This window comes from Piliocolobus tephrosceles, chromosome 6 (assembly GCF_002776525.5).
Source record: "Piliocolobus tephrosceles isolate RC106 chromosome 6, ASM277652v3, whole genome shotgun sequence".
Taxonomy (NCBI): domain Eukaryota; kingdom Metazoa; phylum Chordata; class Mammalia; order Primates; family Cercopithecidae; genus Piliocolobus; species Piliocolobus tephrosceles.
Genome location: NC_045439.1, coordinates 111,037,113 through 111,062,936, shown reverse-complemented (window position 1 = coordinate 111,062,936; position 25,824 = coordinate 111,037,113). Strand labels below are relative to the sequence as shown.

The 25,824-nt window shown below is 40.2% G+C and overlaps 2 protein-coding genes across 4 annotated transcripts in view; one reads left to right on the top strand and one right to left on the bottom strand.

Annotated features, from left to right (window-relative positions):
* Positions 1-2,320: 2,320 nt before the first annotated feature.
* On the bottom strand, positions 2,321-25,271 carry PIGBOS1 (PIGB opposite strand 1). Of its 3 annotated transcripts, XM_023228581.2 has the most exons (3): positions 5,710-5,987; positions 4,524-4,810; positions 2,321-2,986 (listed from the first exon to the last, which is right to left on the bottom strand). In XM_023228581.2, exon 3 carries the CDS (start codon positions 2,909-2,911, stop codon positions 2,753-2,755), a length of 159 nt encoding a protein of 52 aa, XP_023084349.1. In that variant the 5' UTR covers positions 2,912-2,986; positions 4,524-4,810; positions 5,710-5,987; the 3' UTR covers positions 2,321-2,752. The 3 variants fall into 3 exon arrangements, with proteins under 3 accessions (XP_023084349.1, XP_023084352.1, XP_023084350.1); XM_023228584.1 differs by lacking the exons at positions 4,524-4,810; positions 5,710-5,987 and adding an exon at positions 25,248-25,271; XM_023228582.2 differs by lacking the exons at positions 4,524-4,810; positions 5,710-5,987 and adding an exon at positions 4,386-4,514.
* The window catches only part of PIGB (phosphatidylinositol glycan anchor biosynthesis class B), a 37,665-nt gene continuing 16,235 nt past the window's right edge, over positions 4,395-25,824 (top strand). Inside the window, exons 1-6 of the mRNA XM_023228574.2 lie at positions 4,395-4,874; positions 5,731-5,866; positions 6,757-6,874; positions 12,416-12,520; positions 14,593-14,723; positions 17,157-17,297. Of these exons, the coding sequence (XP_023084342.1) occupies positions 4,739-4,874; positions 5,731-5,866; positions 6,757-6,874; positions 12,416-12,520; positions 14,593-14,723; positions 17,157-17,297 (767 nt within the window). The 5' untranslated portion in view covers positions 4,395-4,738. The remainder of the gene's footprint in view (positions 4,875-5,730; positions 5,867-6,756; positions 6,875-12,415; positions 12,521-14,592; positions 14,724-17,156; positions 17,298-25,824) is intronic.

Here is a 25,824-nt window from a genome sequence, read left to right as displayed (position 1 = left end):
ATCCTGCTACAAAACCATAAAATCTCTAGAAGAAAACCTAGGCAATACCATTCAGGACATAGGCATGGGCAAAGACTTCATGACTAGGTCACCAAAAAGCAACTCCAACAAAAGCCAAAATTGACAAATGGGATCTAATTGAAGAGCTTCTGCACAGCAAAAGAAACTATCATCAGAGTGAACAGGCAACCTACAAAATGGGAGAAAATTTTTGCAATCTGTCCATCTGACAAAGGGCTAATCTCCGGAATCTATAAGGAACTTAAAACAAATTTACAAGAAAAAAAAAAAACCATCAAAAAGTGGGTGAAGGACATGAACAGACACCTCTCAAAAGAAGACATTTACACAGCCAACAAACATATGAAAAAATGCTCATCATCACTTGTCATTAGAGAAATGCAAATCAAAACTACAATGAGATACTATCTCATGCCAATAAGAATGGTGCTCATTAAAACGTCAGGAAACAACAGATCCTGGCAATGCTATGGAGAAACAGGAACACTTTTATACTGTTGGTGGGAGTGTAAATTAGTTCAACCATTATGGAAGACAGTGTGGAGATTCCTCAAGGATCTAGAACCAGAAATGCCATTTGACCCAGCAATCCCACTACTGGGTATATACTTAAAGGATTATAAATCATTCTACTATAAAGACACATGCACGGCCGGGCACAGTGACTCACACCTGTAATCCCAGCACTTTGGGAGGCTGAGGGGAGTGGATCATGAGGTCAGGAGATCGAGACCATCCTGGCTAACACGGTGAAACCCCGTCTCTACTAAAAATACAAAAAAAAAAAAAAATTAGCCAGGCATGGTGGCAGGTGCCTGTAGTCCCAGCTACTCGGGAGGCTGAGGCAGGAGAATGGTGTGAACCCGGGAGGAGGGCCTTGCAGTGAGCCGAGACTGTGCCACTGCACTCCAGCCTGTGCAACAGAGCAAGATGCCATCTAAAAAAAAAAAAAAAAGACACATGCACACGTATGTTTATTGCAGCACTGTTCAAAATAGCAAAGACTTGGAACCAACCCAAATGTACATCAGTGATAGACTGGATAAAGAAAATATGAGACATATATACTACGGAATACGATGCAGTCATAAAAAATGAGTTTGGGTGGGCGCAGTGGCTCATGCCTGTAAACCCAGCACTTTGGAAGGCCGAGGCAGGTGGATCAAGGTCAAGAGATCGAAACCATCCTGGCCAAAATGGTGAAACCCCGTCTCTACTAAAAATACAAAAATTAGCTGGGCGTGGTGGTGCACTCCCATAGTCCCAGCTACTCAGGAGGCCGAGGCAGTAGAATTGCTGGAACCTGGGAGGTGGAGGTTGCAGTGAGCCAAGATCGCACCATTGCACTCCAGCCTGGGCGACAGAGCCAGACTCCGTCTCCAAAAAAAAAAAAAAGGGGGTTTATGTGCTTTGTAGGGACATGGATGAAGCTGAAAGTCATCATTCTCAGCAAACTAACACAAGAACAGAAAACCAAACACCACATGTTCTCACTCATAAGTGGAAGTTGAACAACAAGAACACATAGACACAGGGAGGGGAACATCACACACTGGGGCCTGTCTGGGGGTGGGGGACAAGAGGAGGGAGAGCATTAGAACAAATTCCTAATGCATGCGGGGCTTAAAACCTAGATGACGGGTTGACAGGTGCAGCAAACCACCATGGCACATGTGTATCTACGTAACAAACCTGTACGTTCAGCACATGTATCCCAGAACTTAAATTAAAAAAAAAAAGGAAATACAAACTTAAGATTAGGGTAAAAAGTAATACCAATTCTTAGCAACTTCAAAATCTTTTTAACTATATGAGTAATAGCTTTATAACAAACTACTCCCTTAACACCATTATTAATGCAAATTTGCTTAGTGCATTAAACATCTGTGTCACACCTGCCATCCTCTCAAACAGCATCTACCTTCTCTAAAACCTCAATTTGATCTGAGTCATCCCAATTCTCAACTACTCCTCCACACTGCCTGAGATGAAAAACGGCTGGGATTGAATGACTGCCGAAATATATTAAACCAATCTAATTGCAGGGTAACTGCAGGGCTTTCTGCCTGAGGTAGCTTAACTTGGTTCACACATCTACAAATACTATTGTAAACACCCTCCCCAATTATTTTATACACACTGAGACTGGCACCCCATGATATTACATATGCTAAATTCCTAGAAAACCAAACCTCAAGTAGAAAATATTTCTAAAACATTCACTTTTGTTTAAAAGGAAATTACTTATCTGTCCTGGTAAAAAGACAGAAAATGACAAAAATACAGTAAACATTAAGTGTTAGGTTAAAAAATCATTATCCATGATTTATTTTTAAATACATCTATGTTTTTGCTAGATTAAAGTTAAAATAATTACAATGGAACTTTAAGCAATTATTACGGTTCAACTTCATGAAGTATTTGTTTTCTTTTTGTTGAGATGGAGTCTCACTGGGTCGCCCAGGCTGGAGTGCAGCAGTGTGATCTCAACTCAGTGCCACCTCCATCTCCCAGGTTCAAGTGATTCTCCTGCCTCAGCTGCCCGAGTAGCTGGGATTACAGTGCACACCACCAAGCCCGGCTGATTTTCATATTTTTAGTAGAGACAGGGTTTCACCATGTTGGTCAGGCAGGTCTTGAACTCCCGACCTCGTGATCCACCCGCCTCGGCCTCCCAAAGTGCTGGGATTACAGGAGTGAGCCACCGCGCCTGGCCTAACTCCATGTAGTATTAACTTTTCTTCTCTTCTGATTCTTGTACCAACTGCACCTTTAATTCCTTCTGATCTTTGGCATACTGTTCAAATACTGGTTGAAAAATATATACTCCTCCAGCAATCCCAAGGATAGTGGTAAAAAGCAGGTGTGAAAAAGTCAATCTCCTAAACATTGTTGCAAGAAATACAGCACAAGGAAAAAGTGGTTTTGGAAAGCCACACTCCACATCCAGGAAATCTCTTCAAATCTGTGTACAAAAATGGAAAGCAAAGCCATCACTTAGCACAATGTCCTTTTAAAAGATTTTATGTCAATACTTTGCACTGGAGTGAACAATATTTTTATGTTACTAATTAAAACAAGAATATAAATACATAAGGAGTAGAGGAAATGAATTAGGGAAGGGTATAAGACAAAGCTAAAACCTTTTTTTTTTTCTTTTTTTTTTTTTTATTATACTTTAAGTTCTAGGGTACATGTGCATAACGTGCAGGTTACATATGTATACATGTGCCATGTTGGTGTGCTGCACCCATCAACTCGTCAGCACCCATCAATTCATCATTTATATCAGGTATAACTCCCCAATGCAATCCCTCCCCCCTCCCCCCAAGCTAAAACCTTTTATTACATAATGTTCTCAATGGTTTTAAATGCATAATTTTTTTTTTTTTTTGAGACGGAGTTTCGCTCTGTCGCCCAGGCTGTAGTACAGTGGCGAGATCTCGGCTCCCTGCAACGTCTGCCTCCCGGGTTCACGCCATTCTCCTGCCTCAGCCTCCCGAGTAGCTGGGACTACAGGCGCCCACCACCACGTGGACCCAGCTAATTTTTTGTATTTTTAGTAGAGACGGGGTTTCACCGTGTTAGCCAGGATGGTCTCAATCTCCTGACCTCGTGATCCACCCGCCTTGGCCTCCCAAAGTGTTGGGATTATAGGCGTGAGCCACCGCACCCGGCCTAAATGCATCATTTTTAAAATGGCAATAAAAGAAAGGGCCAAAAAAATTGACAGTGACTGCCCTTTGTTCTCGTGTGTGTGTTTTAGGAGTCTTGCTTTCTTGCCCGGGCTGCAGTGCAGTGGCGCGATCTCAGCTCACTGCAAGCTCTGTCTCCCGGGTTCACGCCATTCTCCTGCCTCAGCCTCCCAAGTAGCTGGGACTACAGGCGCCCGCCACCACGCCCGGACAATTTTTTGTATTTTTAGTAGAGGCGGGGTTTCACCGTGTTAGCCAGTATGGTCTGGATCTCCTGACCTCCTGATCCGCCCACCTTGGCCTCCCAAAGTGCTGGGAATACAGGCGAGGGCCACGGCGCCCAGCCTGGTTTTACTTTTAACTAGAGGACAAAAAACAAAAAGAAACTAACAACAACAAAAACAAAAACACAGGAACCACTGAGCATGTTTCCACATCTGTACAAGAAGCTAAACCATCCCTACCCTGTCCACCTCGTTCAACAGGCATTTTTTCTGAGAGCTGACGTTTACGATTATCATTACTTTTTTTTTTTTTTTCCCAGCCAGGATGGTCTCGATCATCCTGACCCCGTGATCCGCCTGCCTCGGCCTTCCAAAGTGCTGGCATTACATGCGTGAGCCACCGCGCCCGGCCTATCACTACCATTTTTAATAACCACTCAGGCACCTCCGACTGTTCTGCGCCTGCTCCACGTCGCTAAACTCGCTACCGCCTGCTCCCCTCCAGAGATGAGACCGGACTCCTTCTGGCAGTTTTCGGACCCCCGAGCACACAGACCGCCAAGCCAAAGACGAGTATTAATACCTCGGTTCGCAAACAGCGAAAGAACACCGCAGGCGAGCCACCTCTTGGGGTGGTAGAGACAAAGTTGCCAGTTCCCAGTTACTTCCGGGCTTGCGAGCGACGGCTGCTCGCAGAAGCCAAACTTAGTGGATGGACGAGCAGCGCGCTCCTGCAGCTTTCTTCCGCCCCAGGAAGGTGGCGGCCGGGGATGAGGAGGCCTTCTAAGCAAGTGCGGAATGGAGCGGGGACGCGAAGATGCCAGCCTCACTTTGCGTGGTCTCCAGAACCGCTCCCACGAGAAGATAAAACTGCGAAAGAGAAAGTCTACCTTGTACTTCAGCACCCAGGAAAAGAACGCCAGGCGCCGCGGGGGTGAGTGAGGGGGTGCTGTCTGGAGAGCTCCTGCCCCATCTGAAAGGAGCCCCCGTATATTTCACTACCAGCCAGTTGCCTGTTGAGCTCTGTGTTGCCAGATCTTAACGAGTTTTGAAATGCTGGAAACACAGATTTTAATATAAATCCTGATTTTTAAATGTTGGCAACTAAATTCAAATTTTAAAAAAATACTCTTTGGCCGACAGACTGTCCATTTGTGGTCAAGAGCAGGACTTTGGAGACAGCAGACAGATCCGGGTTTGAATCCTGATAAGTAATTTACAGCTTTATTTGGACAAGGCAGTTTAATTTCTGGGCCTCAATTTGCTCGTCTGTAAAATGGGGCTAATAATACCTATCCCATAATACTGTGTGGAGGATTAAGTGAGATGCATGTAAAGAAATTAACACAGTGCCTGGCATATATAATAGTAAGCATCAATACATTTTAAAGTGTACAGAGGACCATTTTATATTGCACATATACAAAGGGTTGCTTCCCAAATTAGTAATTTATTAGCTGGGTTTTTTCATTAGATACATACGTAGTATGACCTAATTAATTAGCCTAAGGCCTTAGTTAATCCACTTTTTTTTTTAGTATTTATTTTAATATTATCTTTATACAATAAGTTGCAAGAAAAGTTGGTTAAGCTAAAAGAGTGGCAGTCACCCAGTGATGAGGCTGTGGTTCTTGTATAACCTTCCCTAGGTTGGCTTTGAGAGTGGTGTGGAGGGGCCAGAGGTCACTACTGTGCCTTACAAGGGGCAACCAGAGCAGCAGATTTTAGGTTCTGCAAGTGGAACTGCCCGACTTTTGTGCCACTATTACCTGTTTTGTTCTGTTTTTCAGATCTTCTTGGAGAGAATATTCATCTGGTCTTGTTCACCATAGCTTTACGAATATTAAACTGCTTTTTAGTGCAAACAAGCTTTGTTCCAGATGAATACTGGCAGTCTCTTGAAGTTGCACATCACATGGTTTTCAAATATCCTTTGTGGTTTCTTTTCCAGACTATAAGTGTGGAAATTGTGTTCAGTTTCTTTCAGAGTAGTCCCCCTGCTCTCTTGTCTTCAGGAGATAGTTTCCAAGATCCCTAGTGGATGCCTGAAACTGTAGACAGTACCAAACTCTATATATATTGTTTTTATGTAAAAACAAACTTATGTAAAAAAAAAGTGTATGTAGAAAATGTATGTATGTAAAAAAAATACACTTATGATAAAGTTTGTATAAATTAGGTACAGTGAGAGATTAACAGTATTAAAATATAACAAGTTTAACACAGTACTATAATAAAAGTTATGTGAACATGGTCTCTCTCTCAAAATATCTTCATATTTTCTGACAGTGGTTGACTATGAGGAACTGAAACCATGGAAAGTGGAACCGCAGATAAGGGAGGACTACTATACATATTTTCAGTTTTCCGTATTTTCCCCAAATAATTTTAACTCATCAAAGTACGCCATTATTTTATACTAGTATTTCTCCTGTATCTTTCCTTTATGTTAATATACTTGACACAGCCATTAGCATACATTCCCACAGTGCTTAGCACTTGGAGGATACACAGAAAGTAAAAAACACATTACTGCCTTGAAGAAGTTAAGAGTTTAGTTGGCCAGTTGAATTTTTAATGCAAATATCCAGTATAAAATGCTGTTTTAAGACTGCCACAAAATAAAATATTGGTTTATAAATGGAAATGAAAATAGATTTGCCAAGTGAAGTTGGGTGCACCTGTAGAGGCAGGAGGACCACTTGAGCCCAAGTTTTGAGACCAGCCTGGGCAAGAGAGTGAGACCCCATCTTAAAAAAAAAAAAAAAGGAAATAGGTTTCAATATTATTTGACATTTACTCCTTAATGTTACTAATTATGGTTATTTGACTTGGGAATGGACAGAGAGATTGAGGAGTTACACTTATCCCTTAATCTTTGCAAGCATTTACAAGATTCTTCATCTTTTAGGGAAAGATAGTGTTCAGTTGCTGGTAAGTTCAAATAAAAGTAACCAAAATACTTATTAAAAGTAGATTTATTCTACCTTTTTTAAAGCTTAAGGTATATTAACTAAATGCTATTGGGGCCATGGAATTTGTTTTTAAAAGGCTACTGTTGCTAAAGTCCAGCCGTATCTGGGAAGCCCATGATACTACAGACATACTGTGATGTGTAACTCTTTAGTTTGTGCTGAAATACAAGACTGAGCATGAAAATGTCCTGATGCGAGGAATCCTGTTACGATGTGCAGATTTTCAAAATGACTATATTATGTATTATTTGCACATTAGAAGTATACTTCTTTCTTTTTTTGAGGGGGGATGAAGTTTCGTTCTTGTTGCCCAGGCTGGAGTGCAATGGCGTGATCTTGGTTCACCGCAAACTCCACCTCCCGGGTTCAGGCGAGTCTCCTGCCTCAGCCTCCCGAGTAGCTGGGATAATAGGCATGTGGCACCACACCCGGCTAATTTTGTATTTTTAGCAGAGACGGGGTTTCTCTGTGTTGGTCAGGCTGGTCTCGAACTCCCGACCTGAGGTGATCTGCCCATGTGGTGGCTCACGCTTGTAATCCCAGCACTTTGGGAGGATCACCTGAGGTCGGGAGGTGGAGACCAGCCTGACCAACACCGAGAAACCCCGTCTCTACTAAAAATACAAAATTAACTGGGCGTGGTGGCACGCATGCCTGTAATCCCAGCTACTCCAGAGGCTGAGGCAGGAGAATCACTTGAACCTGGGAGGCAGAGGCTGCGGTGAGCCGAGATTGCACCATTGCACTCCAGCCTGGACAAGAAGAGCGAAACTCCATCCCCACCCCACCCCCCCAAAAAAAGTATCACTGGAGAGCAGCGTTGTATTTTGTGTTTTTTACCTTGTAAGTGGAAGACCATGTTATATGATTTTATGAAGTCTGTATACATACCAACCCACTCAGGATTTGTGTTGAAATTAAAACTTTAAAAAATTTAATTTGACAAAAATTTAATGATATGTATAATCATTGTGCTATATAATAACTAGGATCAACAGTAAGTAGGATTGTAATTCCTAGGTTATTAATTGCTGGGGTCAGTTGCCAGGAGATGGTCCAAGGGCAGGACTAATGGTGCAAAAGTTTCTCTAGCCTCACTCCCATGATCTTTTAAGCTATCATCAGATGAGACTCCGAGTTTGGGCTCTCCCCGATTTCTGTCAGTGGGAGTTAATGGCTCAGCATTCCAAAGGGAGTCCAAATCCTGAGGTGTTTTGTGTAGCTTAGAAAGACACAGGTTCTGGGGTATTTGTTTTAAGATAGGGTTGTACTCTCCCAGTTGCAATATTTGCTTCCCCATTATTGAGAAATTAGGGTTAAACCAGTGAAACTGATGCTTCACATGGGAAGATGATAGGGAAGGAGAATTCAGTGCAGTAGCAGTTTCTTCCATTAACACAGGTAGAATTTAGGAGCTGCGGCCTGACTTTTCTCCTCTTACAGTTATCTACTAGTTTATAGATTATGCAAGGTATCCATAAAGTCTGGAATCACAGGAAAATATATATAATCTCATCAATGACATTTTATATCCCAGGAAGTAGGTCAGATTACGAATGAAGAAGTCTTCAAGATAGAAAAATTCCCTGCTCCTCCAAGACCTATCCACTGCACTCCATCTGTAGCTGACCCACCAGGTCATTCTGTGGTGTAAAGGAAGCCTCCCCTGTCCCGCTGCAACCCCCCTAAAAGAAACTCATTGTCATATCTAGAACTTGACCATGCAGAGAGATTCATTAAGATATGATCAGTCATTATTATTTTAAGCAAATTATATACATAATTTTGAAGCTGGAAGAGGTCAGAGAAGTAAAGTAAATAGACCAAGGTCACAGCGTGTTAAAAGCAGAACTAGAGCTAAATCCTAGGTCTATTACTCACAGCCTAGTGCTCTTCCCAGATAGCTCCTCTACAGACTGCATAAGGCTTATGCACAGCTGGGCATGGTGGCTCACACTTGTAATCTCAGCACTTTGGGAGGCTGAGGTGGGAGGATTGCTTGAGGACAGGAGTTTGAGAGCAGCCTGGGCAACATAGCAAAACTCTGTTTCTACAAAAAAATGTTTAAAAGGAGACAGGGCTTAGAGCTGCACTGTCCACCATGGTAGCCAGTAGTTACATGTGGCTGTTGAAGACTTCGAATGTGGCTAGTCCAATTTGAGAAGTGCTGGAAATGTAAAATATGTACTGAATGTCAAAGGCCTAGTACAAAAAAGTAATGAAAATATTTTTATAATTTTTTATTGATGAAATGTTCAAATGATAATGCCTTAGATATACTGGGTTAGACAAGATGAAATTAATTTTACCTGTTTTGGGTTTTGGGGTTATTTCTGTTTTTGCTTTTTAATTTGCCAGCTGTAGAATTTAAAATTACACATGTGGCTCATGTTATATGTCTTTTGGCCTGTGATGGCTTAGAACGTGTGAAAGGAAAGAGGAAGAGGAGGGGAAACCTGAATGGGGAACCACAGTAAGGTTCGTTGGTTTTTGTTTTTTTTTTTTTTTTTGAGATGGAGTCTCACTCTGTCGCCCAGGCTGGAGTGCAGTGGCACGATCTTGGCTCACTGTAACCGCCGCCTCCCGGCTTAAAGTGATTCTCCTGCCTCAGCCTCCCGAGTAGCTGGGATTACAGGTGCCTGCCACCACACCTGGTTAATTTTTGTAGTTTTAGTAGAGGCAGGGTTTCACCGTGGCCAGGCTGGACTCAAATGATCCTCCTGCCTCTGCCTTCCAAAGTGTTGGGATTACAGGCATGAGCCACCAAGCTTGGCCAACAGTAAGGTCTTTGAATAGTCAGAAGACAACACAAGGGTATTTGGCTCCTGTAGCTTAGGGGAGGAGTCAGGAGCTTCAAGAACAAGTATGGAATGAGGAGATGCCAACACAGGCCTGGTGTTCAGGTTACGCCTGGCATGTTTCTTCTCTTTACCTCACTCCACTGCTTTATTTTACTCTTTAGCAGGTCCTTCCTGTAACATGGAAAATTATGGTATCAAAAATCTGGAGAGACTGCTAATGACTGGGAGTTCAGAACTCCGCTTATTTTTAGCTAAAGTCTACTTCGTTTTAAACTCAAGATTTCTACTTCTACTTAACTACTCTTGAAAATCTTCTCTTTATTCAGGGTAAACGTCTCTAGCTCTTAACCTCATAATAGATAGTATCCTCTAGACACTTTGTAATTTATTAATATCCATCTCAAAATGTGGATCTCCAAGCTGACACAATACTGAAGGCAGAGTAACTAGTTCAGAATATGGTGGGTTCATTAGCTTACATTTCTTAGAGCACAGGAGTTCTTTTAGCTTTTTAATAGCTACCTCACACTGTTGGCTCATATTAAGGTTGTAGCCAAATTGACTTTTCATATGAACTGCTTTCAGGGGGCCTGGGAAGTAAGGATGAAGCTTATAGCTCCCTATGCAGAGTAAACAGAAGGTATGTACGTGAGTGCCTTTTCCTGTATTTTACAGGGTACAATTTATGTGGAATTAAGTACCGTGTACCTTTAACTTTCCAATTTTAGCATTTATTTACACATTGTGGACAAAAAAACCATAAAGCTAAAGTGCTAAAAGCCACTGACAACTCAAAGTAAAGCAGCTCCTGTAATGTGGAGTTAATGAAGTTTGATTCAACAAAAATACGAATTAACGGCCGGCGTAGTGGATACGCCTGTAATTCCAGCACTTTGGGAGGGTGAGGCAGGTGGATCACCTGAGGTCAGGAGTTCAAGACTAGCTGGCCAACATGGTGAAACCCCATCTCTACTAAAAATACAAAAATTATCCAGGTGTGGTGGCGGGCACCTGTAATCCCAGCTACTTGGGAGGCTGAGGCAGGGGAGGTAGAGGTTGCCATGAGCCAAGACTGCACCACTGCACTCCAGCCTGGGTGACAAAGTGAGACTCTGTGTCACACACACACACACACACACACACACAAATACAAATTCACATACAAATTTTTAGAAACACATCTTTTGAACAAACCAAGATTAAATTGTGATCTACCATCGTGTTATTTTGTTCGTGTTAACTATGACACCTTTTTTTTTTTAACTCTGAGAGATGTTAGTGCATAGCATTAGCATTTCTAACTATAATTTAGTTGTAATACATTTATTCTTTATTGCAATTTTACACTTAAATTTACTCTTTAATGTCATCTGAATACCATGTTCCTATAATTGCAGAATATTTGTGCTTTTTTAAAAAGTAATTTGTTGGCCGGGTGTGGTGGCTCATGCCTGTAATCCTAGCACTTTGGGAGGCTGAGGCAGGCAGATCACAATGAGGTGAGGAGATCAAGACCAGCCTGTGCAACATGGTGAAACCTCGTCTTTATTAAAACACAAAAAATTAGCTGGGCATGCACCTGTAATCCCGGCTACTCCGGAGGCTGAGGCAGGAGGAGGTGGGAGGCAGAATTTGCAGTGAGTGGAGATCACACCACTGCACTCCACCCTGGGCAACAGAAAAAAATGTAATTTGTTATTATCTATATATTGCAGGATAGAGAAGTAAGTATAACTTAGTAATTAAAGTCAGGCCAACCTGGGTTTATAATGCTGGCTTTCATACTAGCTGTGCAGCCTTATGAAAATTACTTCACCTCTCTGTGCCTCAGTTTCCTCATCTATAAAACAGTCCTTTACTCAGAAGATTGTTAGGACTGAATGAGTTGACACATACAAAGTACTTAGCATGATACATAGTACACAGTGCTGCAAATATTTGAATTTTTAAAAACCTGTTGTTGCTAATGAATATAAATATACTTTTAAAATAGAAACTTCACACAATGAAATGATTGGCTAACTATTAATATTTACATTAAAATTAGGGCCAGGCACAGTGGCTCACGCTTGTAATCCCAACACTTTGGGAGGCCAAGGTGGGAGTATCACTTGAGGCAAGATTAGCTGAGTGTGGCAGTGCATGTCTGAAGTCCTAGCTACTCAGTAGACTAAGGCAGGAAAATTGCTTCACCCCTGGATTCAAGGCTGCAGCCTGGGTGACAGTGAGACCCTGTCAATCAATCAATCAATATAATAAAAAATAATTTAAAAATATATTTATAATATATATGTGTGTGTATATATGTGTATATATGTCATATATACACACACAGAGAATGAGACTGGCAAATATTTTATATTTTATATTTATATATAATATATAGTTATATTTATAATATACTTTATATTTATATATAATATATGTGCATCTATATATGTGTATATATATCATATATACACACACATACAGAGAGTGAGACTGGTGAAACTTAAAACTACATTGATTATTTTAATGAGAATATAATTTTTATAGAAAAAGGGATGTAGTTTTGCAGAAGAATGGAAAAATATATTGTCTATTTTTGTACTAAGAATGGCTTCCCATAGATAGTTGGATCAGCTTGTTGACTTTTATCATAATTCAGTGTGAACCAACACATGTTTTTAACATCCTGTTCTTCTTTTTAACTGATGAAGATTTGGATTCCTAGACTTGCCCAAGCATTTCTGTCTGCTGTAGCAGATGTGAGACTTTACTCATTAATGAAGCAACTAGAAAATCAGGAAGTGGCAAGATGGGTGGTAAGTCCTAAATACTTTAGAAGCTATATGCCAGTTATTTCATTCCTGTGTGTATAAAGCACATGGAAACATTGATTCCCAGACAATTTTAGAATATAATTCATACAACTTTATAGAGGTACGTCCATAATTAAGAACAGTAACATGCAAGTGGGGCACCTGCCATATCTTTCCTTCTGATTAAGCCCTGGACAGGGATGCCCTCAAACCCTTTTAGAGTCTAAACCCTGGGAGACAGCCTTTGGAAGCCGCTTCACTCCTCAAAACTGTCCTTGCCTCTCTTTCCATAGAATTGAGTAAGGATAGTTCTAAATTACCAACTACCTCACAAAGCATCTTAACTATTTACAACCCTTGTTCTGTTCCTCTAGCCAGCCTCTGTCTGAGGTGCAGCCCAAGAAATCTTTTTGCACTGAAACTCTTTCACTTCCAAATGAGATGTTGGAAGTATTAGGTTGGTGCAAAAGTAATTGTGGTTTGTGCCACAACAATATTAGGTTGGTGCAATTACTGGACTCATGTAAGGAAGAGAGTATGGTATAGAAGACTATCTTTTGTCATTTAACTTATTTCAAGGTGGAGAGACAGATTCCTGACATCTCCCATTCAAATCTTGAATGGATTTTTCCCATTTAAACAATATCCTGATGAGGGATTGGATTCTGTAGTACTGTTGTTAATTCACTTGGCTCTTTGTAAAGTTAATAAGCTTATGTGAGCCTGTTTGAAAGTCTTACTACCTTTTTTATATTGTTTCTATTGGAAAATACATTCTAAATTCCAAGTAACCAATTTAGCAACGTATTTCTGAAATATAATTTATAATAAATTAGAAAGGGAACATTTCTGCAGGTATTCTATTCTTTTGCATTAACAAGAAAGATTGGTTTAGCAACTAAGTCCTTGCTAATTGATTCAGCGATATGGTTAGCATCATTATTTTGTGCTTATATTTTATGTGCATTGCTGAAGACTCAACATAAAATGGTAGGCAAAAGTCATGATGGCTTTGAAGTCCTTCCCCCAAAAATACAGCACTAGGCCTGGGCGTGGTGGCTCACGCCTATAATCCCAGGACTTTGGGAGGCCGAGGTGGGCAGATCACAAGGTCAGGAGTTCGAGACCAACCTGGCCAACATGGTGAAATGCTGTCTCTACTGAAAATACAAAAATTACCCAGGGGTGGTGGTAGATGCCTGTAATCCCAGCTGCTTGGGAGGCTGAGGCAGAATTGCTTGAACCCGGGAGGCAGAGATTGCAGTGAGCCGATATCGTGCCACTGCACTGTAGCCTGGGTGACAGAGCAAGACTCCGTCGCAGGAAAAAAAAAAAAAAAAAAAGATAAAGCACTAGGTTCTTCTAGTTTAGGAAAAACCTTTACTTTCATGAAAATTAGGAGCATTTTTTAAAGGCTGTGTTTGGCCAGATGGGAAGCTAGTGCCACATGCTTAACAACTGCCTCAACAAGTTTCTTTTAACACATTTGTTTTGTAGACTTAATGGTGCTCTGTGTGCATGTTCTTCCAAAAACTGATTCATTAATTTAGTCAATCTCCAAATTAAAATTTAATGTCTCCTGACTTTTTTTCCCTGTTTCCTGTTTTGTCTTAATTTTTCATCAGCATTCCAAAACAGGGAAACATTCCAAACAAGTACAACATTCCAAACAAGGTCAATTAAAAAAGTCATAATACTTGTGTCAGTACTATAAGACAGTTTGAGAAATACTGTTATGAATTTCAATCTTCTTAAACTCTACCAGAAAAGAATCTGTTTTTATGTGTTTCATTAATGGAAAGTGGGATTGATTTTAAATCGAATGGAGTGCCATAAAAATGCACCTGAAAGTATAAACTTCTTAACATGAACAAATATAGATCTGCTATTATTTTAAACCTGTGTTTGATACAAGTTTCTAAAAACAATGTTTGGGCATGCCTACTTACTTTTAATATCATCTACCTTTTGATGTCTTTTCACAATATTTAGACTTGCTTGCTATTTAGAAGAAAATATGTACTAAGGTTTTCCATTTCCAACTTCATACATGTTTGCTCTGTACCTTTTCTTAGTTTTTTTGCCAGTTGTGCTCCTGGTTTACATGGTACTGCTGTACCAGAACCCTTACAAACACCATGGAAACTGTTCTCACTATAATTGCTCTTTTCTACTATCCTTTGGAAGGTTCAAAGTCTATGAACAGGTAAGAAAAATTATTGTTAATAATTATGTACAAAACTCTACTTTTGGCCAGGCGCGGTGGCTCAAGCCTGTAATCCCAGCACTTTGGGAGGCCGAGACGGGTGGATCACGAGGTCAGGAGATCGAGACCATCCTGGCGAACACGGTGAAACCCCGTCTCTACTAAAAAATACAAAAACTAGCCGGGCGAGGTGGCGGGCGCCTGTAGTCCCAGCTACTCAGGAGGCTGAGGCAGGAGAATGGCGTGAACCCGGGAGGCGGAGCTTGCAGTGAGCTGAGATCTGGCCACTGCACTCCAGCCTGGGGGACAGAGCGAGACTCCGTCTCAAAAAAAAAAAAAAAAAAAAACCTCTACTTTTGAAAAATCTTAAGTATCAACATATTGCAATGTCTAGTAGACCCCCTAATTTTCATGAGTCTTGAGAACCACAAATTTTCAGTTTATATATTATAGCAGAAAACAGATAATACTCAAACGGAATAATTAAGGAGAGTTTCACAACAGGAATATTTGCAAAGGTGTAGACAATATTTAGGAAAGCCAATACGGAAACACCGTAGTACCGCCAGCCTAGTTGTAGCAGGAAGTCTGTAGTATATCTAGGCCCCAAAGAGCAAGGAGAAGAAATGGTTACTGGAATCTGTAAAGAGCTATAGTTATAAGAGAGGGCCCCAGCAGGGGACAGGCACAACCAGTCTTTAGCAATAATGAGGAGACAGCCAGGGGAATAAATAATCCTGACCCAACTCTTCTGCCTCTCAGCCAAAACAGTCAGAAACCAGAAAGCAAGGTAGCCACTGATGCTATCCATTCAGATCAGCTTTCCTGCATGCAGACTAGATAAAGGCTGGAGGAGAAGAGATTTGGAAGAGCAAATAGGAAATACTTGGACTTTATTTGGCTTCCTTTAAACTGGGGAAACAAATACCAAGCAATGGGAACATGAGTGAAGGCACATAACTGTAAGTGGGCTTCATTTACAGTTACAGTTACAGTATATTCAGGGCAGATTATCTAGAGTAGTTATAGAGTGTGGTAGGATGCATGTAAGAGAAGAATAAGAGATGAGGCTGGAATGGGACTTTGAATTTGGATTTTATTCTGTAGGAAATAGGGAGCCATTTGAGGCGTTTAAGCAGCATGACATAATCAAATGTGATTTTGAAAAACTTCTTTTGTAATAACAGTATTTAGGATATACTGAAAGGAAAAAAGACAGAATTTGGGATCTAGTTAAAATTCTAGTATCCATTCTTCCTACACAAAAGGAGTAGGAAGTCAAAAGTTAGGAGGATCAAATCAAATAAGATCATTTCTGTCTTAGACTCTCTTAACTACAAGAAAAAGCATTCACTCAAGTTATGTACATGATGAGGACTTTATTATAAGACTAAAAGGGAAAATGGGCATCTCAAGCCTTGTGGCCAGGACTGGAAGAAAACTGTAGAATATCTCAGCCACACAAATGAATTGAAATGTTATGCAGAATCCAAGGCAGTTTTGGGGAATGGGCTGTTTTGTTGTGCCTTTATATCCCAAATAGCCTATGAATTCCGCCTTAGTCTTCCATCATTTAGGGACTTAGCTAGTCTCTGTCCACTTCTATTCTTGCTAGCAATTACCCAAATTTCTCTGTATCTCATACTCAATTTCAGAGAATCTAATTAGGTCCATTAAATGTCATTGTCTCTATCTGGAGATAACTTTATTTCACACTAGCCAGCCTTAGATTGGTTACTTGGGCCCAGGTGCCGTTCCCTAATTCAGTCAGGAAGTGCAAAGGTCGTGTGGTACAAAAGGACTGCTATATAAGCATTTTTCCTTGTATAAGCATGACAGATACTATTCCAGACCTGACAATAAAATGACATTTTGCACACTCCTTTAAGAAATGCAAGTATTGGCTGGGCACGGTGGCTCACGCCTATAATCTCCACACTTTGGGAGGCCGAGACAGGTGGATCACTTGAGGTCAGCAGTTTGAGACCAGCCTGGCCAACATGGTAAAACCCCATCTCTACTAAAAATACAAAAAATTAGCCGGGCATGGGGATTAGCCTGTAATCCCAGCACTTTAGGAGACCAAGGCAGGTGGATCACCTGAGGTCAGGAGTTTGAGGCCAGCCTGGCCAACATGGTGAAACCCCGTCTCTACTAAAAATACAAAAAATTAGCCAGGCATGGTGGCGCACACCTGTAATCCCAGCTACTTGGGGTGCTGAGGCAGCAGAATCGCTTGCACCCAGGAGGCAGAAGTTGCAGTGAGCCACTGCACTCCAGCCTGGGTGACAGAGTAAGACTCTGTCTCAGAAAAAGAAAAAAAAAGTTCATATAGCTATTCATACCAAAAGGAAAATGTCAAATAACAGTGTAAATAATAGATAACTTCAAGTTAATTTCCCACTTGTCTTATCACACATTTTCCTCTTACAGTGTCAAGTACTCATCCTTGGTGGCACTTGCCTTCATAATTCGTCCCACAGCTGTCATTCCCTGGACACCTTTGCTCTTCAGACATTTCTGTCAAGAACCAAGAAAACTTGATCTTATTCTACATCATTTTTTACCTGTAGGGTAAGTGTGGCAATAATCCATCCATTAATTTTAGTAGCCTATAAATCACAGATTATGAACAAGATTTTATATCTTTCAGTTAATTATTTTATCTTCTAATGTCAATGAGCGCTCTTAGTCCAAGGAAATAGAATATTGCAAAACGTATATTCTTATATTTATGATCCTGATTATAACTATTTTAATTTGCTTAACTGAGTGCTTTTGTAATTACTTCTAACTTAGTGCTTTCTGATGCTTTATTTCCTAAATATTTCTCAAATATATTTTAGAGATACTTGATTCTTTTACATTTGTATAAGGCTTTATAATTCATAATGTGTTTTCACATATTACCTCATAATTTTCATAATACTTCTATCTAGGCAATATATGTTTTTATTTTGTAGTAGAGAAAACAGGAGCTTGGGAGAAATTAAAAATGTGTTAGTCAAAGTCATTGGCCTGGTTGCTATACTGATATTGAAACCCAGGTCTTCTAACTACACAATGAGCTCCTAGGATCAGACATATCCCAAGTATCTAGTAGACTACCCCAAATAATTATTTATTGAAGGGATGACTGCATTCTGACTCTTACAGCAGTGATCTTTTTAATATACAATCATGCACCGCATAACAACATTTTGGTTAGCACTGGACTGCATTTATGACAGTGGTCCCATAACATTAAATTACCGTATTTTACTGTACTTTAGTTTCTCTGTTTGGCTATATATATTTTATATATATATTTATTTATTTGAGACCGAATCTCGCTGTCACCCAGGCTGGAGTGCAATGGCACAATCTCACTTCACTGCAACCTCCGCCTCCCAGGTTCAAGTGATTCTCCTGCCTCAGCCTCCCAAACAGCTGGGATTACAGGCGCCTGCCACCACGCCCAGCTAATTTTTTTATTTTTAGTAGAGTTGGGGTTTCACCATGTTGGCCAGCTACTCTCAAACTCCTGACCTCAGGTGATCCGCCCACCTTGGCCTCCCAAAGTGCTGGAAATACAGGCATGGGCCACTATGCCCAACCTGTTTAGCTATAGTTAGATACACAGATACATAACGTTCTGTTACGATTGCTTATAATATTCAGTATAGTACCATGCTGTATAGGTTTGCAGCCTAGGAGCCATAGGCTATACCATATAGCCTACATGTCTGTAAGCTGTACCATCTAGGCTTGTGTAAGTGCACTCTATGATGTTTGCACAATGATGAAATTGCCTAATGATACAGTTCTCACAATGTATCCCCATTGTTAAGTAATGCATGACTGTACTAGTATTCACTAGTCACAAGTATTTTTCGGGTAGCAATCTGAAAGGACTAAATTATCTTACGTCTCAGTTGCTACTGTTGTCATTTCTCAGGTGTATTAATAACATTGCATTAAACGTATTCATTCATTCAGGAAGTATTTAATCCTACTATGTGCCAGGCAGTGTTCCAAATGTAGGAGATGCATCAGTTTAACCAAAAAAAGTACCTGCCTTAATGAAGTTTACATTCCAGTAGGGAGAGACAGACAGCTAAAAGATAAGAATAAATATATATTTGTCAAGTGATGGTAATACAGGGAAAAATAATTGTGGTATAAGGAGGATAGGAGGCCAGTGCTTGGGGTAACAGGGGAGCTGTTATTTTTAAATAGGGTGGTTGGGAAAGATCACCATGTAAGGTGACACTGGAGCCAAAACTTAAAGGAGTTGACAGAGTGAACCATGTAGTTACTTGATGAGAGAATATTCTAGGCAAAGGGACCAGCCAAGTACTAAGTATGTTGGGCATGTTCAAGGAACAGCAAGGAGACTGATGTGGCTAAAAGAGAGTGAGCTTGGGAGAATGGAATAATGAGGTCAGAGAGATAGCAGGGGCTTTCTTACCGGCTTTGACACTAAGGGAGATAGAAAGCCTTTTTAATCTCATCAGCAGCATGATAATAACTTACTCATTTAGTAAGCATTTAACCTACTTTGTATCCAGCATTTGATAATTCAGAGGTGAGTAAGATACAGTGTCTGCTCTCAAAGTCAAAGTCTGTGGGGGAAAAAGATATAACAATACAGATGCTCTTTGACTTGGGGTTACATCCTGATAAACTCACTGCAGGTTGAAAATATAAGTCAGGCAAGGCACAGTGGCTCACACCTGTAATCCCAGTGCCTTGGGAGGCCAGGAGTTCAAGAACAGCCTGAGCAACATAATGAGACCCCATCTCAACAAAAAAAAATTTTTAATTGGCCAAGTATAGGTGGCATTAGGCACGCCTGTGGTCCTAGCTACTAGGGAGGCTGAGGCAGGAGGATCCCTTCAACCCAGGAGTTCAAGGTTGCAGTGAGCTATGATCATTCCACTGCACTCCAGCCTGGGAAACACAGTGATAACCTGTCTCTAAACAAAATAAATAAAAAAGAAAATATTCTACATTAAAAATGCACTTAACACATCTAACGTACTGAATATCACAGCTTAGCCTATCATAAACATACTCAGAACATTTACCTTAGCCTATAGTTGGGCAAAATCATCTAACACAAACCCTATTTCATAATAAAATATTTGAATATCTCATGTAATTCATTGAATACTATACTGAAAGGGAAAAACAGAATGGCTGTGTGGGTACCATTTTAAAGTTGAAAAATCGTAGGTTGAATCATCATCAGTTAGGGACTATAATTCTTACCCAGTGATTTAAAGGGTTCTAGTGGTCGGGCACGGTGGCTCACGCCTGTAATCCCAGCACTTTGGGAGACTGAAGCAGGCACATCACCTGAGGTCAGGAGTTCAAGACCAGCCTGGCCAATATGACGAAACCCCATCTCTACTAAAAATGCAAAAAAATTAGCTGGGCATTGTGGCGCATGCCTGTAATCCCAGCTACTTGGGAGGCTGAGGCAGGAGAACACTTGAACCCCAGAGGTAGAGGTTGCAATGAGCCGAGAACGCACCACTGCACTCCAGCCTGTGCAACAGAGCAAGGCTCCATCTCAAAATAAAAATAAAAAATAAAGTATTCTAAGTTAGATATAACAAAATTCTGCAGAAGAATAGAAAGTAATCTAATTCTGCTTGCAGAGGGAATATTAGTAGAAGCCTTATAAAGTGGGTGGTGTTTCAAGTAACATCAGGGTGAATATGAATTTGTCATGCATGGAGAATGAGCTCACTTAAAGCTGAAAAAGCCTAAAGGAACCTTTTCACATAGATCAGATGCTTGCTTTGTTTATTCTGAAGTGAAATATAGAAAGAACAAATGAGATAATGCACGTGAAAATATTCTGAAGTTGTGCAGTATAGAACAAATGTCAATCACAGTCCTAATTAGTCTTATATTCAAGTCTTTTGATGCACAGAGTTGGCTTCAGACTTGAATGATATAACAACCTTTTACATATTTAGCACCCTTTAAAAGTAATCAGTTACATATCCAAACAGTAATAGTGTCTCTAAATATAGAGAAAAATATTGAATTCGTCTTAGGAAAAATTCTAATATATGTGGACCAATTTTTGTTTACTTTTTACATGGCCTTGAGAATTTGGGATATCATTTTGTCATTTTGTAAAATCCAAAATACTTCAATTGCCTTCCAGCTGCCACACTATCTCACCAATAATTGAGAAGACAGGAATGACTATAGGTCTTACAGCCATTCCCAGAATTAAGAAGACAATATTATAAACAACTTTTTGCTAATAAACTTGACAAATGAACACATTTCTAGAAAAATGCAACTTACCAAAACTGACAGAAGAAGTAGAAAATCTGAACAGTACTATATATATTAAAGAAATTTAATTTGTAATTAAGATCTTCAAAGAAAGATGCATCAGATTCAAATGGCTTCATTGGCAAATTATTCCATACATTTAAGAAAGGAGAAGCATCAGTTCACATGAACTATTCCACAGAATGGAAAAAGAAAAACATCTCCTAGTTCTTTTCATGACAATAGCATATTCTCAATACCAAAATCTAACAAGGACATTATAAGAAAGGTCAATTATAAACCAATATTTCTCATGACTGTGAATGCAAAAATCCTGAAGAAATATTAGTAAACTGAATCCATACAATATTTAAAAGAATACATGACATCCAAGATTGGGTTTGTTCTAAGAATGTAATATTTGATATTTGAAAATCAGTCAGTATGATTCATGACATCAAGAGAATAAAGGAGAAAAATAATATGGCTTTCTTAATAGACACACAGAAAGCATATGATGAAACTAAAGGCCTAGTCATGATTGTCAGGGAGGGGGAAGACAACCCTTAGAAAACAAACTGTGGAAAGGGACTGATTCATACGACAGTTTATATAAAAACTTTACAGAAAAATCGTGCTTAGTGTGAACATATTGAAACCCTTTCCCTTGAGATTGGGAAAGATACAAGGATGGTTATTATCTCCACTCCTGTTCAACAGTATCCATCCTACCTAGTGCAATAGGACAAGAAAAGCGAGTTAATGGTAGAAGGGAAGAAATAAAAATGTGACTTTGTATCATGATTGTATATGTAGAAAATTCAAAAGAAAGAATCTAAAGATAAACTATTAGATAAGTAAACAAATGAAGCATGCTCACTAGATACAGGGTCCATATACAAATATTAATTGCACTTGAATATTAAACCAGTAGGTAAAAGTTTGAAGAATAGTTACATAGTTCCAAAGTATCTTCCACAAGAGACCTATTAATTACAAATGATAATTTTATAGCAGAGAAACTTGGGAGACATACCTTAACTAGGTGACTGAAGTTAACATTGCTAGTAATAGGACAAATCATTATTGTGAGATGCTTAATCTGAGGCACTGAGAAAAACATCCCTTCACTTTGGTGGTGTTAACTGCCAAAATGCATAAACTGAATCTAATCGTGAAAAAACATCAGATAAACCCAAATTGAGGTACATTACGACCACGCCTGGCCTGTAATAAGTCTTAATATCTAGTAGTGTAGGGCGGGCGCAGTGGCTTACGCATGTAATCCCAGCACTTTGAGAGGCCAAGGTGGGCGGATCACCTGAGGTCAGGAGTTCGAGACCAGCCTGGCCAACATGGCGAAACCCCATCTCTACTAAAAATACAAAAACTAGCTGGGCGTGGTGGCGGGTGCCTATAGTCCAAGCTACTCGGGAGGCTGAGACAGGAGAATCGCTGGAACCCAAGAGGTGGAGGCTCCAGTGAGCCGAGATCGTGCCACTGCACTCCAGCCTGGGCGACAGAGTGAGACTCTGTCTCAGAAAAAAAAAAAAAAAAAAAAAAAGGACTTATTACAAAGCTATAGTAGTTAAGACAACTTAGAATTAGAATTAGTGCAAGGTAAAACAAATAGATCAGTGGAACAGAATATGGTCCAGTAGCATACAAACATATGTAGTCACTTTATGAGGAAGGTGATACTGTAGTACAGTAAGGAAGGGATAGTCTTCTTTTTTCTTTTTCTTTTTCTTTTTTATTTTTATTTTTTTTTGTGTTTTTGAGACAGAGTCTTACTCTGTCGCTCAGGCTGGAGTGCAGTGGCGCAATCTCGGCTCACTGCAACCTCCGCTACCCGGGTTCAAGCGATTCTCCTGCCTCATGCTCCTGAGTAGCTGGGATTACAGGCACCTGCCATCACACCTGGCTAATTTTTGTATTTTTTTTTTAGTAGACACGGGGTTTCACCATGTTGGCCAGGCTGGTCTTGAACTCCAACCTCGTGATCCACTTGCCTCGGCCTCCCCAAGTGCTGGGATTGCAGCATGAACCACCAAGCCTGGCCTGGATAGTCTTTTCAATAAATACATAGTTGGCTATCCATATGGAAAAAAAAAAAAAATCTTGACTCCTACCTTCCCAGCATAAACAAAAATGAAAAACAAAAAAGCAAAAAACTCCAAGGGAATTATAGATCCTGATGTAAAGGTAAAACAGTGGTGGTTGTGCAAGATATGACAGAATATCCTCATGATATTGAGGCAGGCAAAACTTTCCTAAATAGACGATAAGTACTAACTATAAAGAAAAAGATAGATACATTTGAGTATATTAAAATTAAAGACTTTTGTTCAACAGATTCACCATTAAGAGTGAAAAAGCATGGCCGGCGCGGTGGCTCATACCTGTAATCCCAACACTAGGAGGCCAAGGCGGGTGGATCATGAGGTCAGGAGATCGAGGCCATCCTAGCTAATATGGTGAGACCCTGTCTCTACTAAAAATACAAAAAATTAGCCAGGCGTGGTGGCAGGCACCTGTAATCCCAGCTACTCAGGACGCTGAGGCAGGGGAATTGCTTGAACCTGGGAGGTGGAGCTTGCAGTGAACTGAGATCATGCCACTGCACCAATGTACTCCAGCCTGGGCAACAGAGCGAGACTCTGTCTCAAAAAAAAAAAAAAAAAGAAGAGTGAAAAGGCAAGCTACAGATCAGAAGAAGATGCTGTAACACATGTAACCTTTACATCCAGATTATATATAAAACTTGTAAAAATCTATAAGAAAAAGATAACTCATAGAAAAATGATTGAAAAGATTTCATCAGGTACTTCAAAAAATATTAAAATGGCCAATAAGTATAAAGAGACTCATCTCATTTGTTATTAGGAAATACAAAGTAAAACCACCATGAAATACTACTATACTATACATCCACACAAATGGCTAGCATGATGTGGAACTTATATATTCCTGTGGGAATGCAAACTAATAACTACTTTGGAAAACTTGTAAGTATTTACAAAAGCTAAATAAATACATAGTTGCACTTATAACTTAGGACAGGGGTCCCCAGTCCCAAGGCTGTGGACTGGCACCAGTCCATGACCTCTTAGGAACTGGACTGCACAGCAGGAGGTGAGCAAGCAAGCATTACTGCCTGAGCTCCACCTCCTGTCACATTCTTATAGAAGTGTAAACCCTATTGTGAACTGCACATGCAAGGGATCTAGATTGGGCTCCGTATGAACATCTAATGTCCAGTGATCTGAGGTGCAACAGTTTCATCCAGAAACCATGCCCCACTCCCACCACCACAACCTGTTCATGGAAAAACTATCTTTCAAGAAACCAGACCCTGGTGCCAAAAAGGTTAGAGACCACTACCTTAGGGCCCACCAATTCCAATCCTACATATATGTCTAACAGAAATGCATATATATGGATACCAAAAGATGTGTAAAAGAATGTTCATTGCAGCACTATTCACAATAGCTGAAAATGAAAGCACAGTGTCCATCAATAGAAGGAATACATACAGTGTGGTATACATAGTTACAATACACAGTATTGTAAATGAATGAACTACAGCATGCAAAAAAACTTGGTTCAATCTCACAAGCATAATGACTAAAGGAATTTGGACATGAGTACATATGGTATGATTCTATTCTTATAAAATTCAAAAAAAGATAAAACTCATCTGTCAGAAATTAGGACAGTGGTTATCTTTGGGAAGCGGAAGGGTTACCTTTGGGTTACTTTTGGGGAGGGGGTAGGGACTGACTGATTGGAAGGATAAGGAGGTGCTGCTAATACTCTTTATCCCGCTCTGTATGGCAGTTACACAGCTGTGTTCATACAGTGATGATTCATAGAGCTTTATCCTCATAGCATATTTTTCTGTATATGTGTTTGCGGTAGGCAGTCACTGAGATGGCCTCCAATGATCTCATCTTTCTGCTGTTTATGTCTTTGTATAATCCCCTCCCCTTGAACCTGGGCTAGATTTGTTGACTCAATTCTAATGCGTAGAATACAGCAGAAGGGATGGGATATTATTTACAAGACTGGGTTATGAAAAGATATGGTGGCCGGGCACAGTGGCTTACATCTGTAATCCCAGCATTTTGGGAGGCCAAAGTGGAAGGATTGCTTGAGCCCCAGAGTTTGAGACCAGTTGGGTAATATAGTGAGACCCCATCTCTACAGAAAATCCAAAATTTATCCAGTTACGGCAGCACACACCTGTAGTCCTAGTTACTTGGGATGCTGAGGTGGGAGGATCACTTGAGCCCGGGAGGTCAAGGCTGCAGTGAGCCATAATCACACACTACTGCATTCCAGCCTGGGTGACAGAGCAAGACCCTGTCTCTAAAAAAAAGAAAAGAATAAATAAATAAATAAGACTATGGTTTCCATCTTGGGTGCCTGTCTCACTCACTCTTGGCTGACTTACCCTGGGTTAAGCCAATTATTATGTCATGAAGCAGCCTTAAGGAGACGGCCATATGTTGAGGAACTTAGCCCCATCAGCAACCATGTGAGCAAGCCTGGAAGCTGATCTCTCCACCCACAATTGAACCTTCACATGAAACTGTAGCCCCTGTTAAGGGCTTGACTACAATTCATGAGAGACCTCAAGCCAGAGGCACACAGCTAAGCATCACCTAGGTTCTTGATCCCCAGGAACTATGAAATGGTAAATATTCACAGTTTAAGTTAACAAGTTTTAGGGCAATTTGTTACACCGCAGTAGTCTTTCAATAATCTTTATATTAATATATTTTTATAATATTAATTGATTTAATTATGTAATCTTATC

What these genes read in the sequence shown, in the direction of transcription:
- PIGBOS1 (XM_023228584.1), bottom strand. Translation starts at nt 2,911, where the DNA reads ATGTTTAGGAGATTGACTTTTTCACACCTGCTTTTTACCACTATCCTT.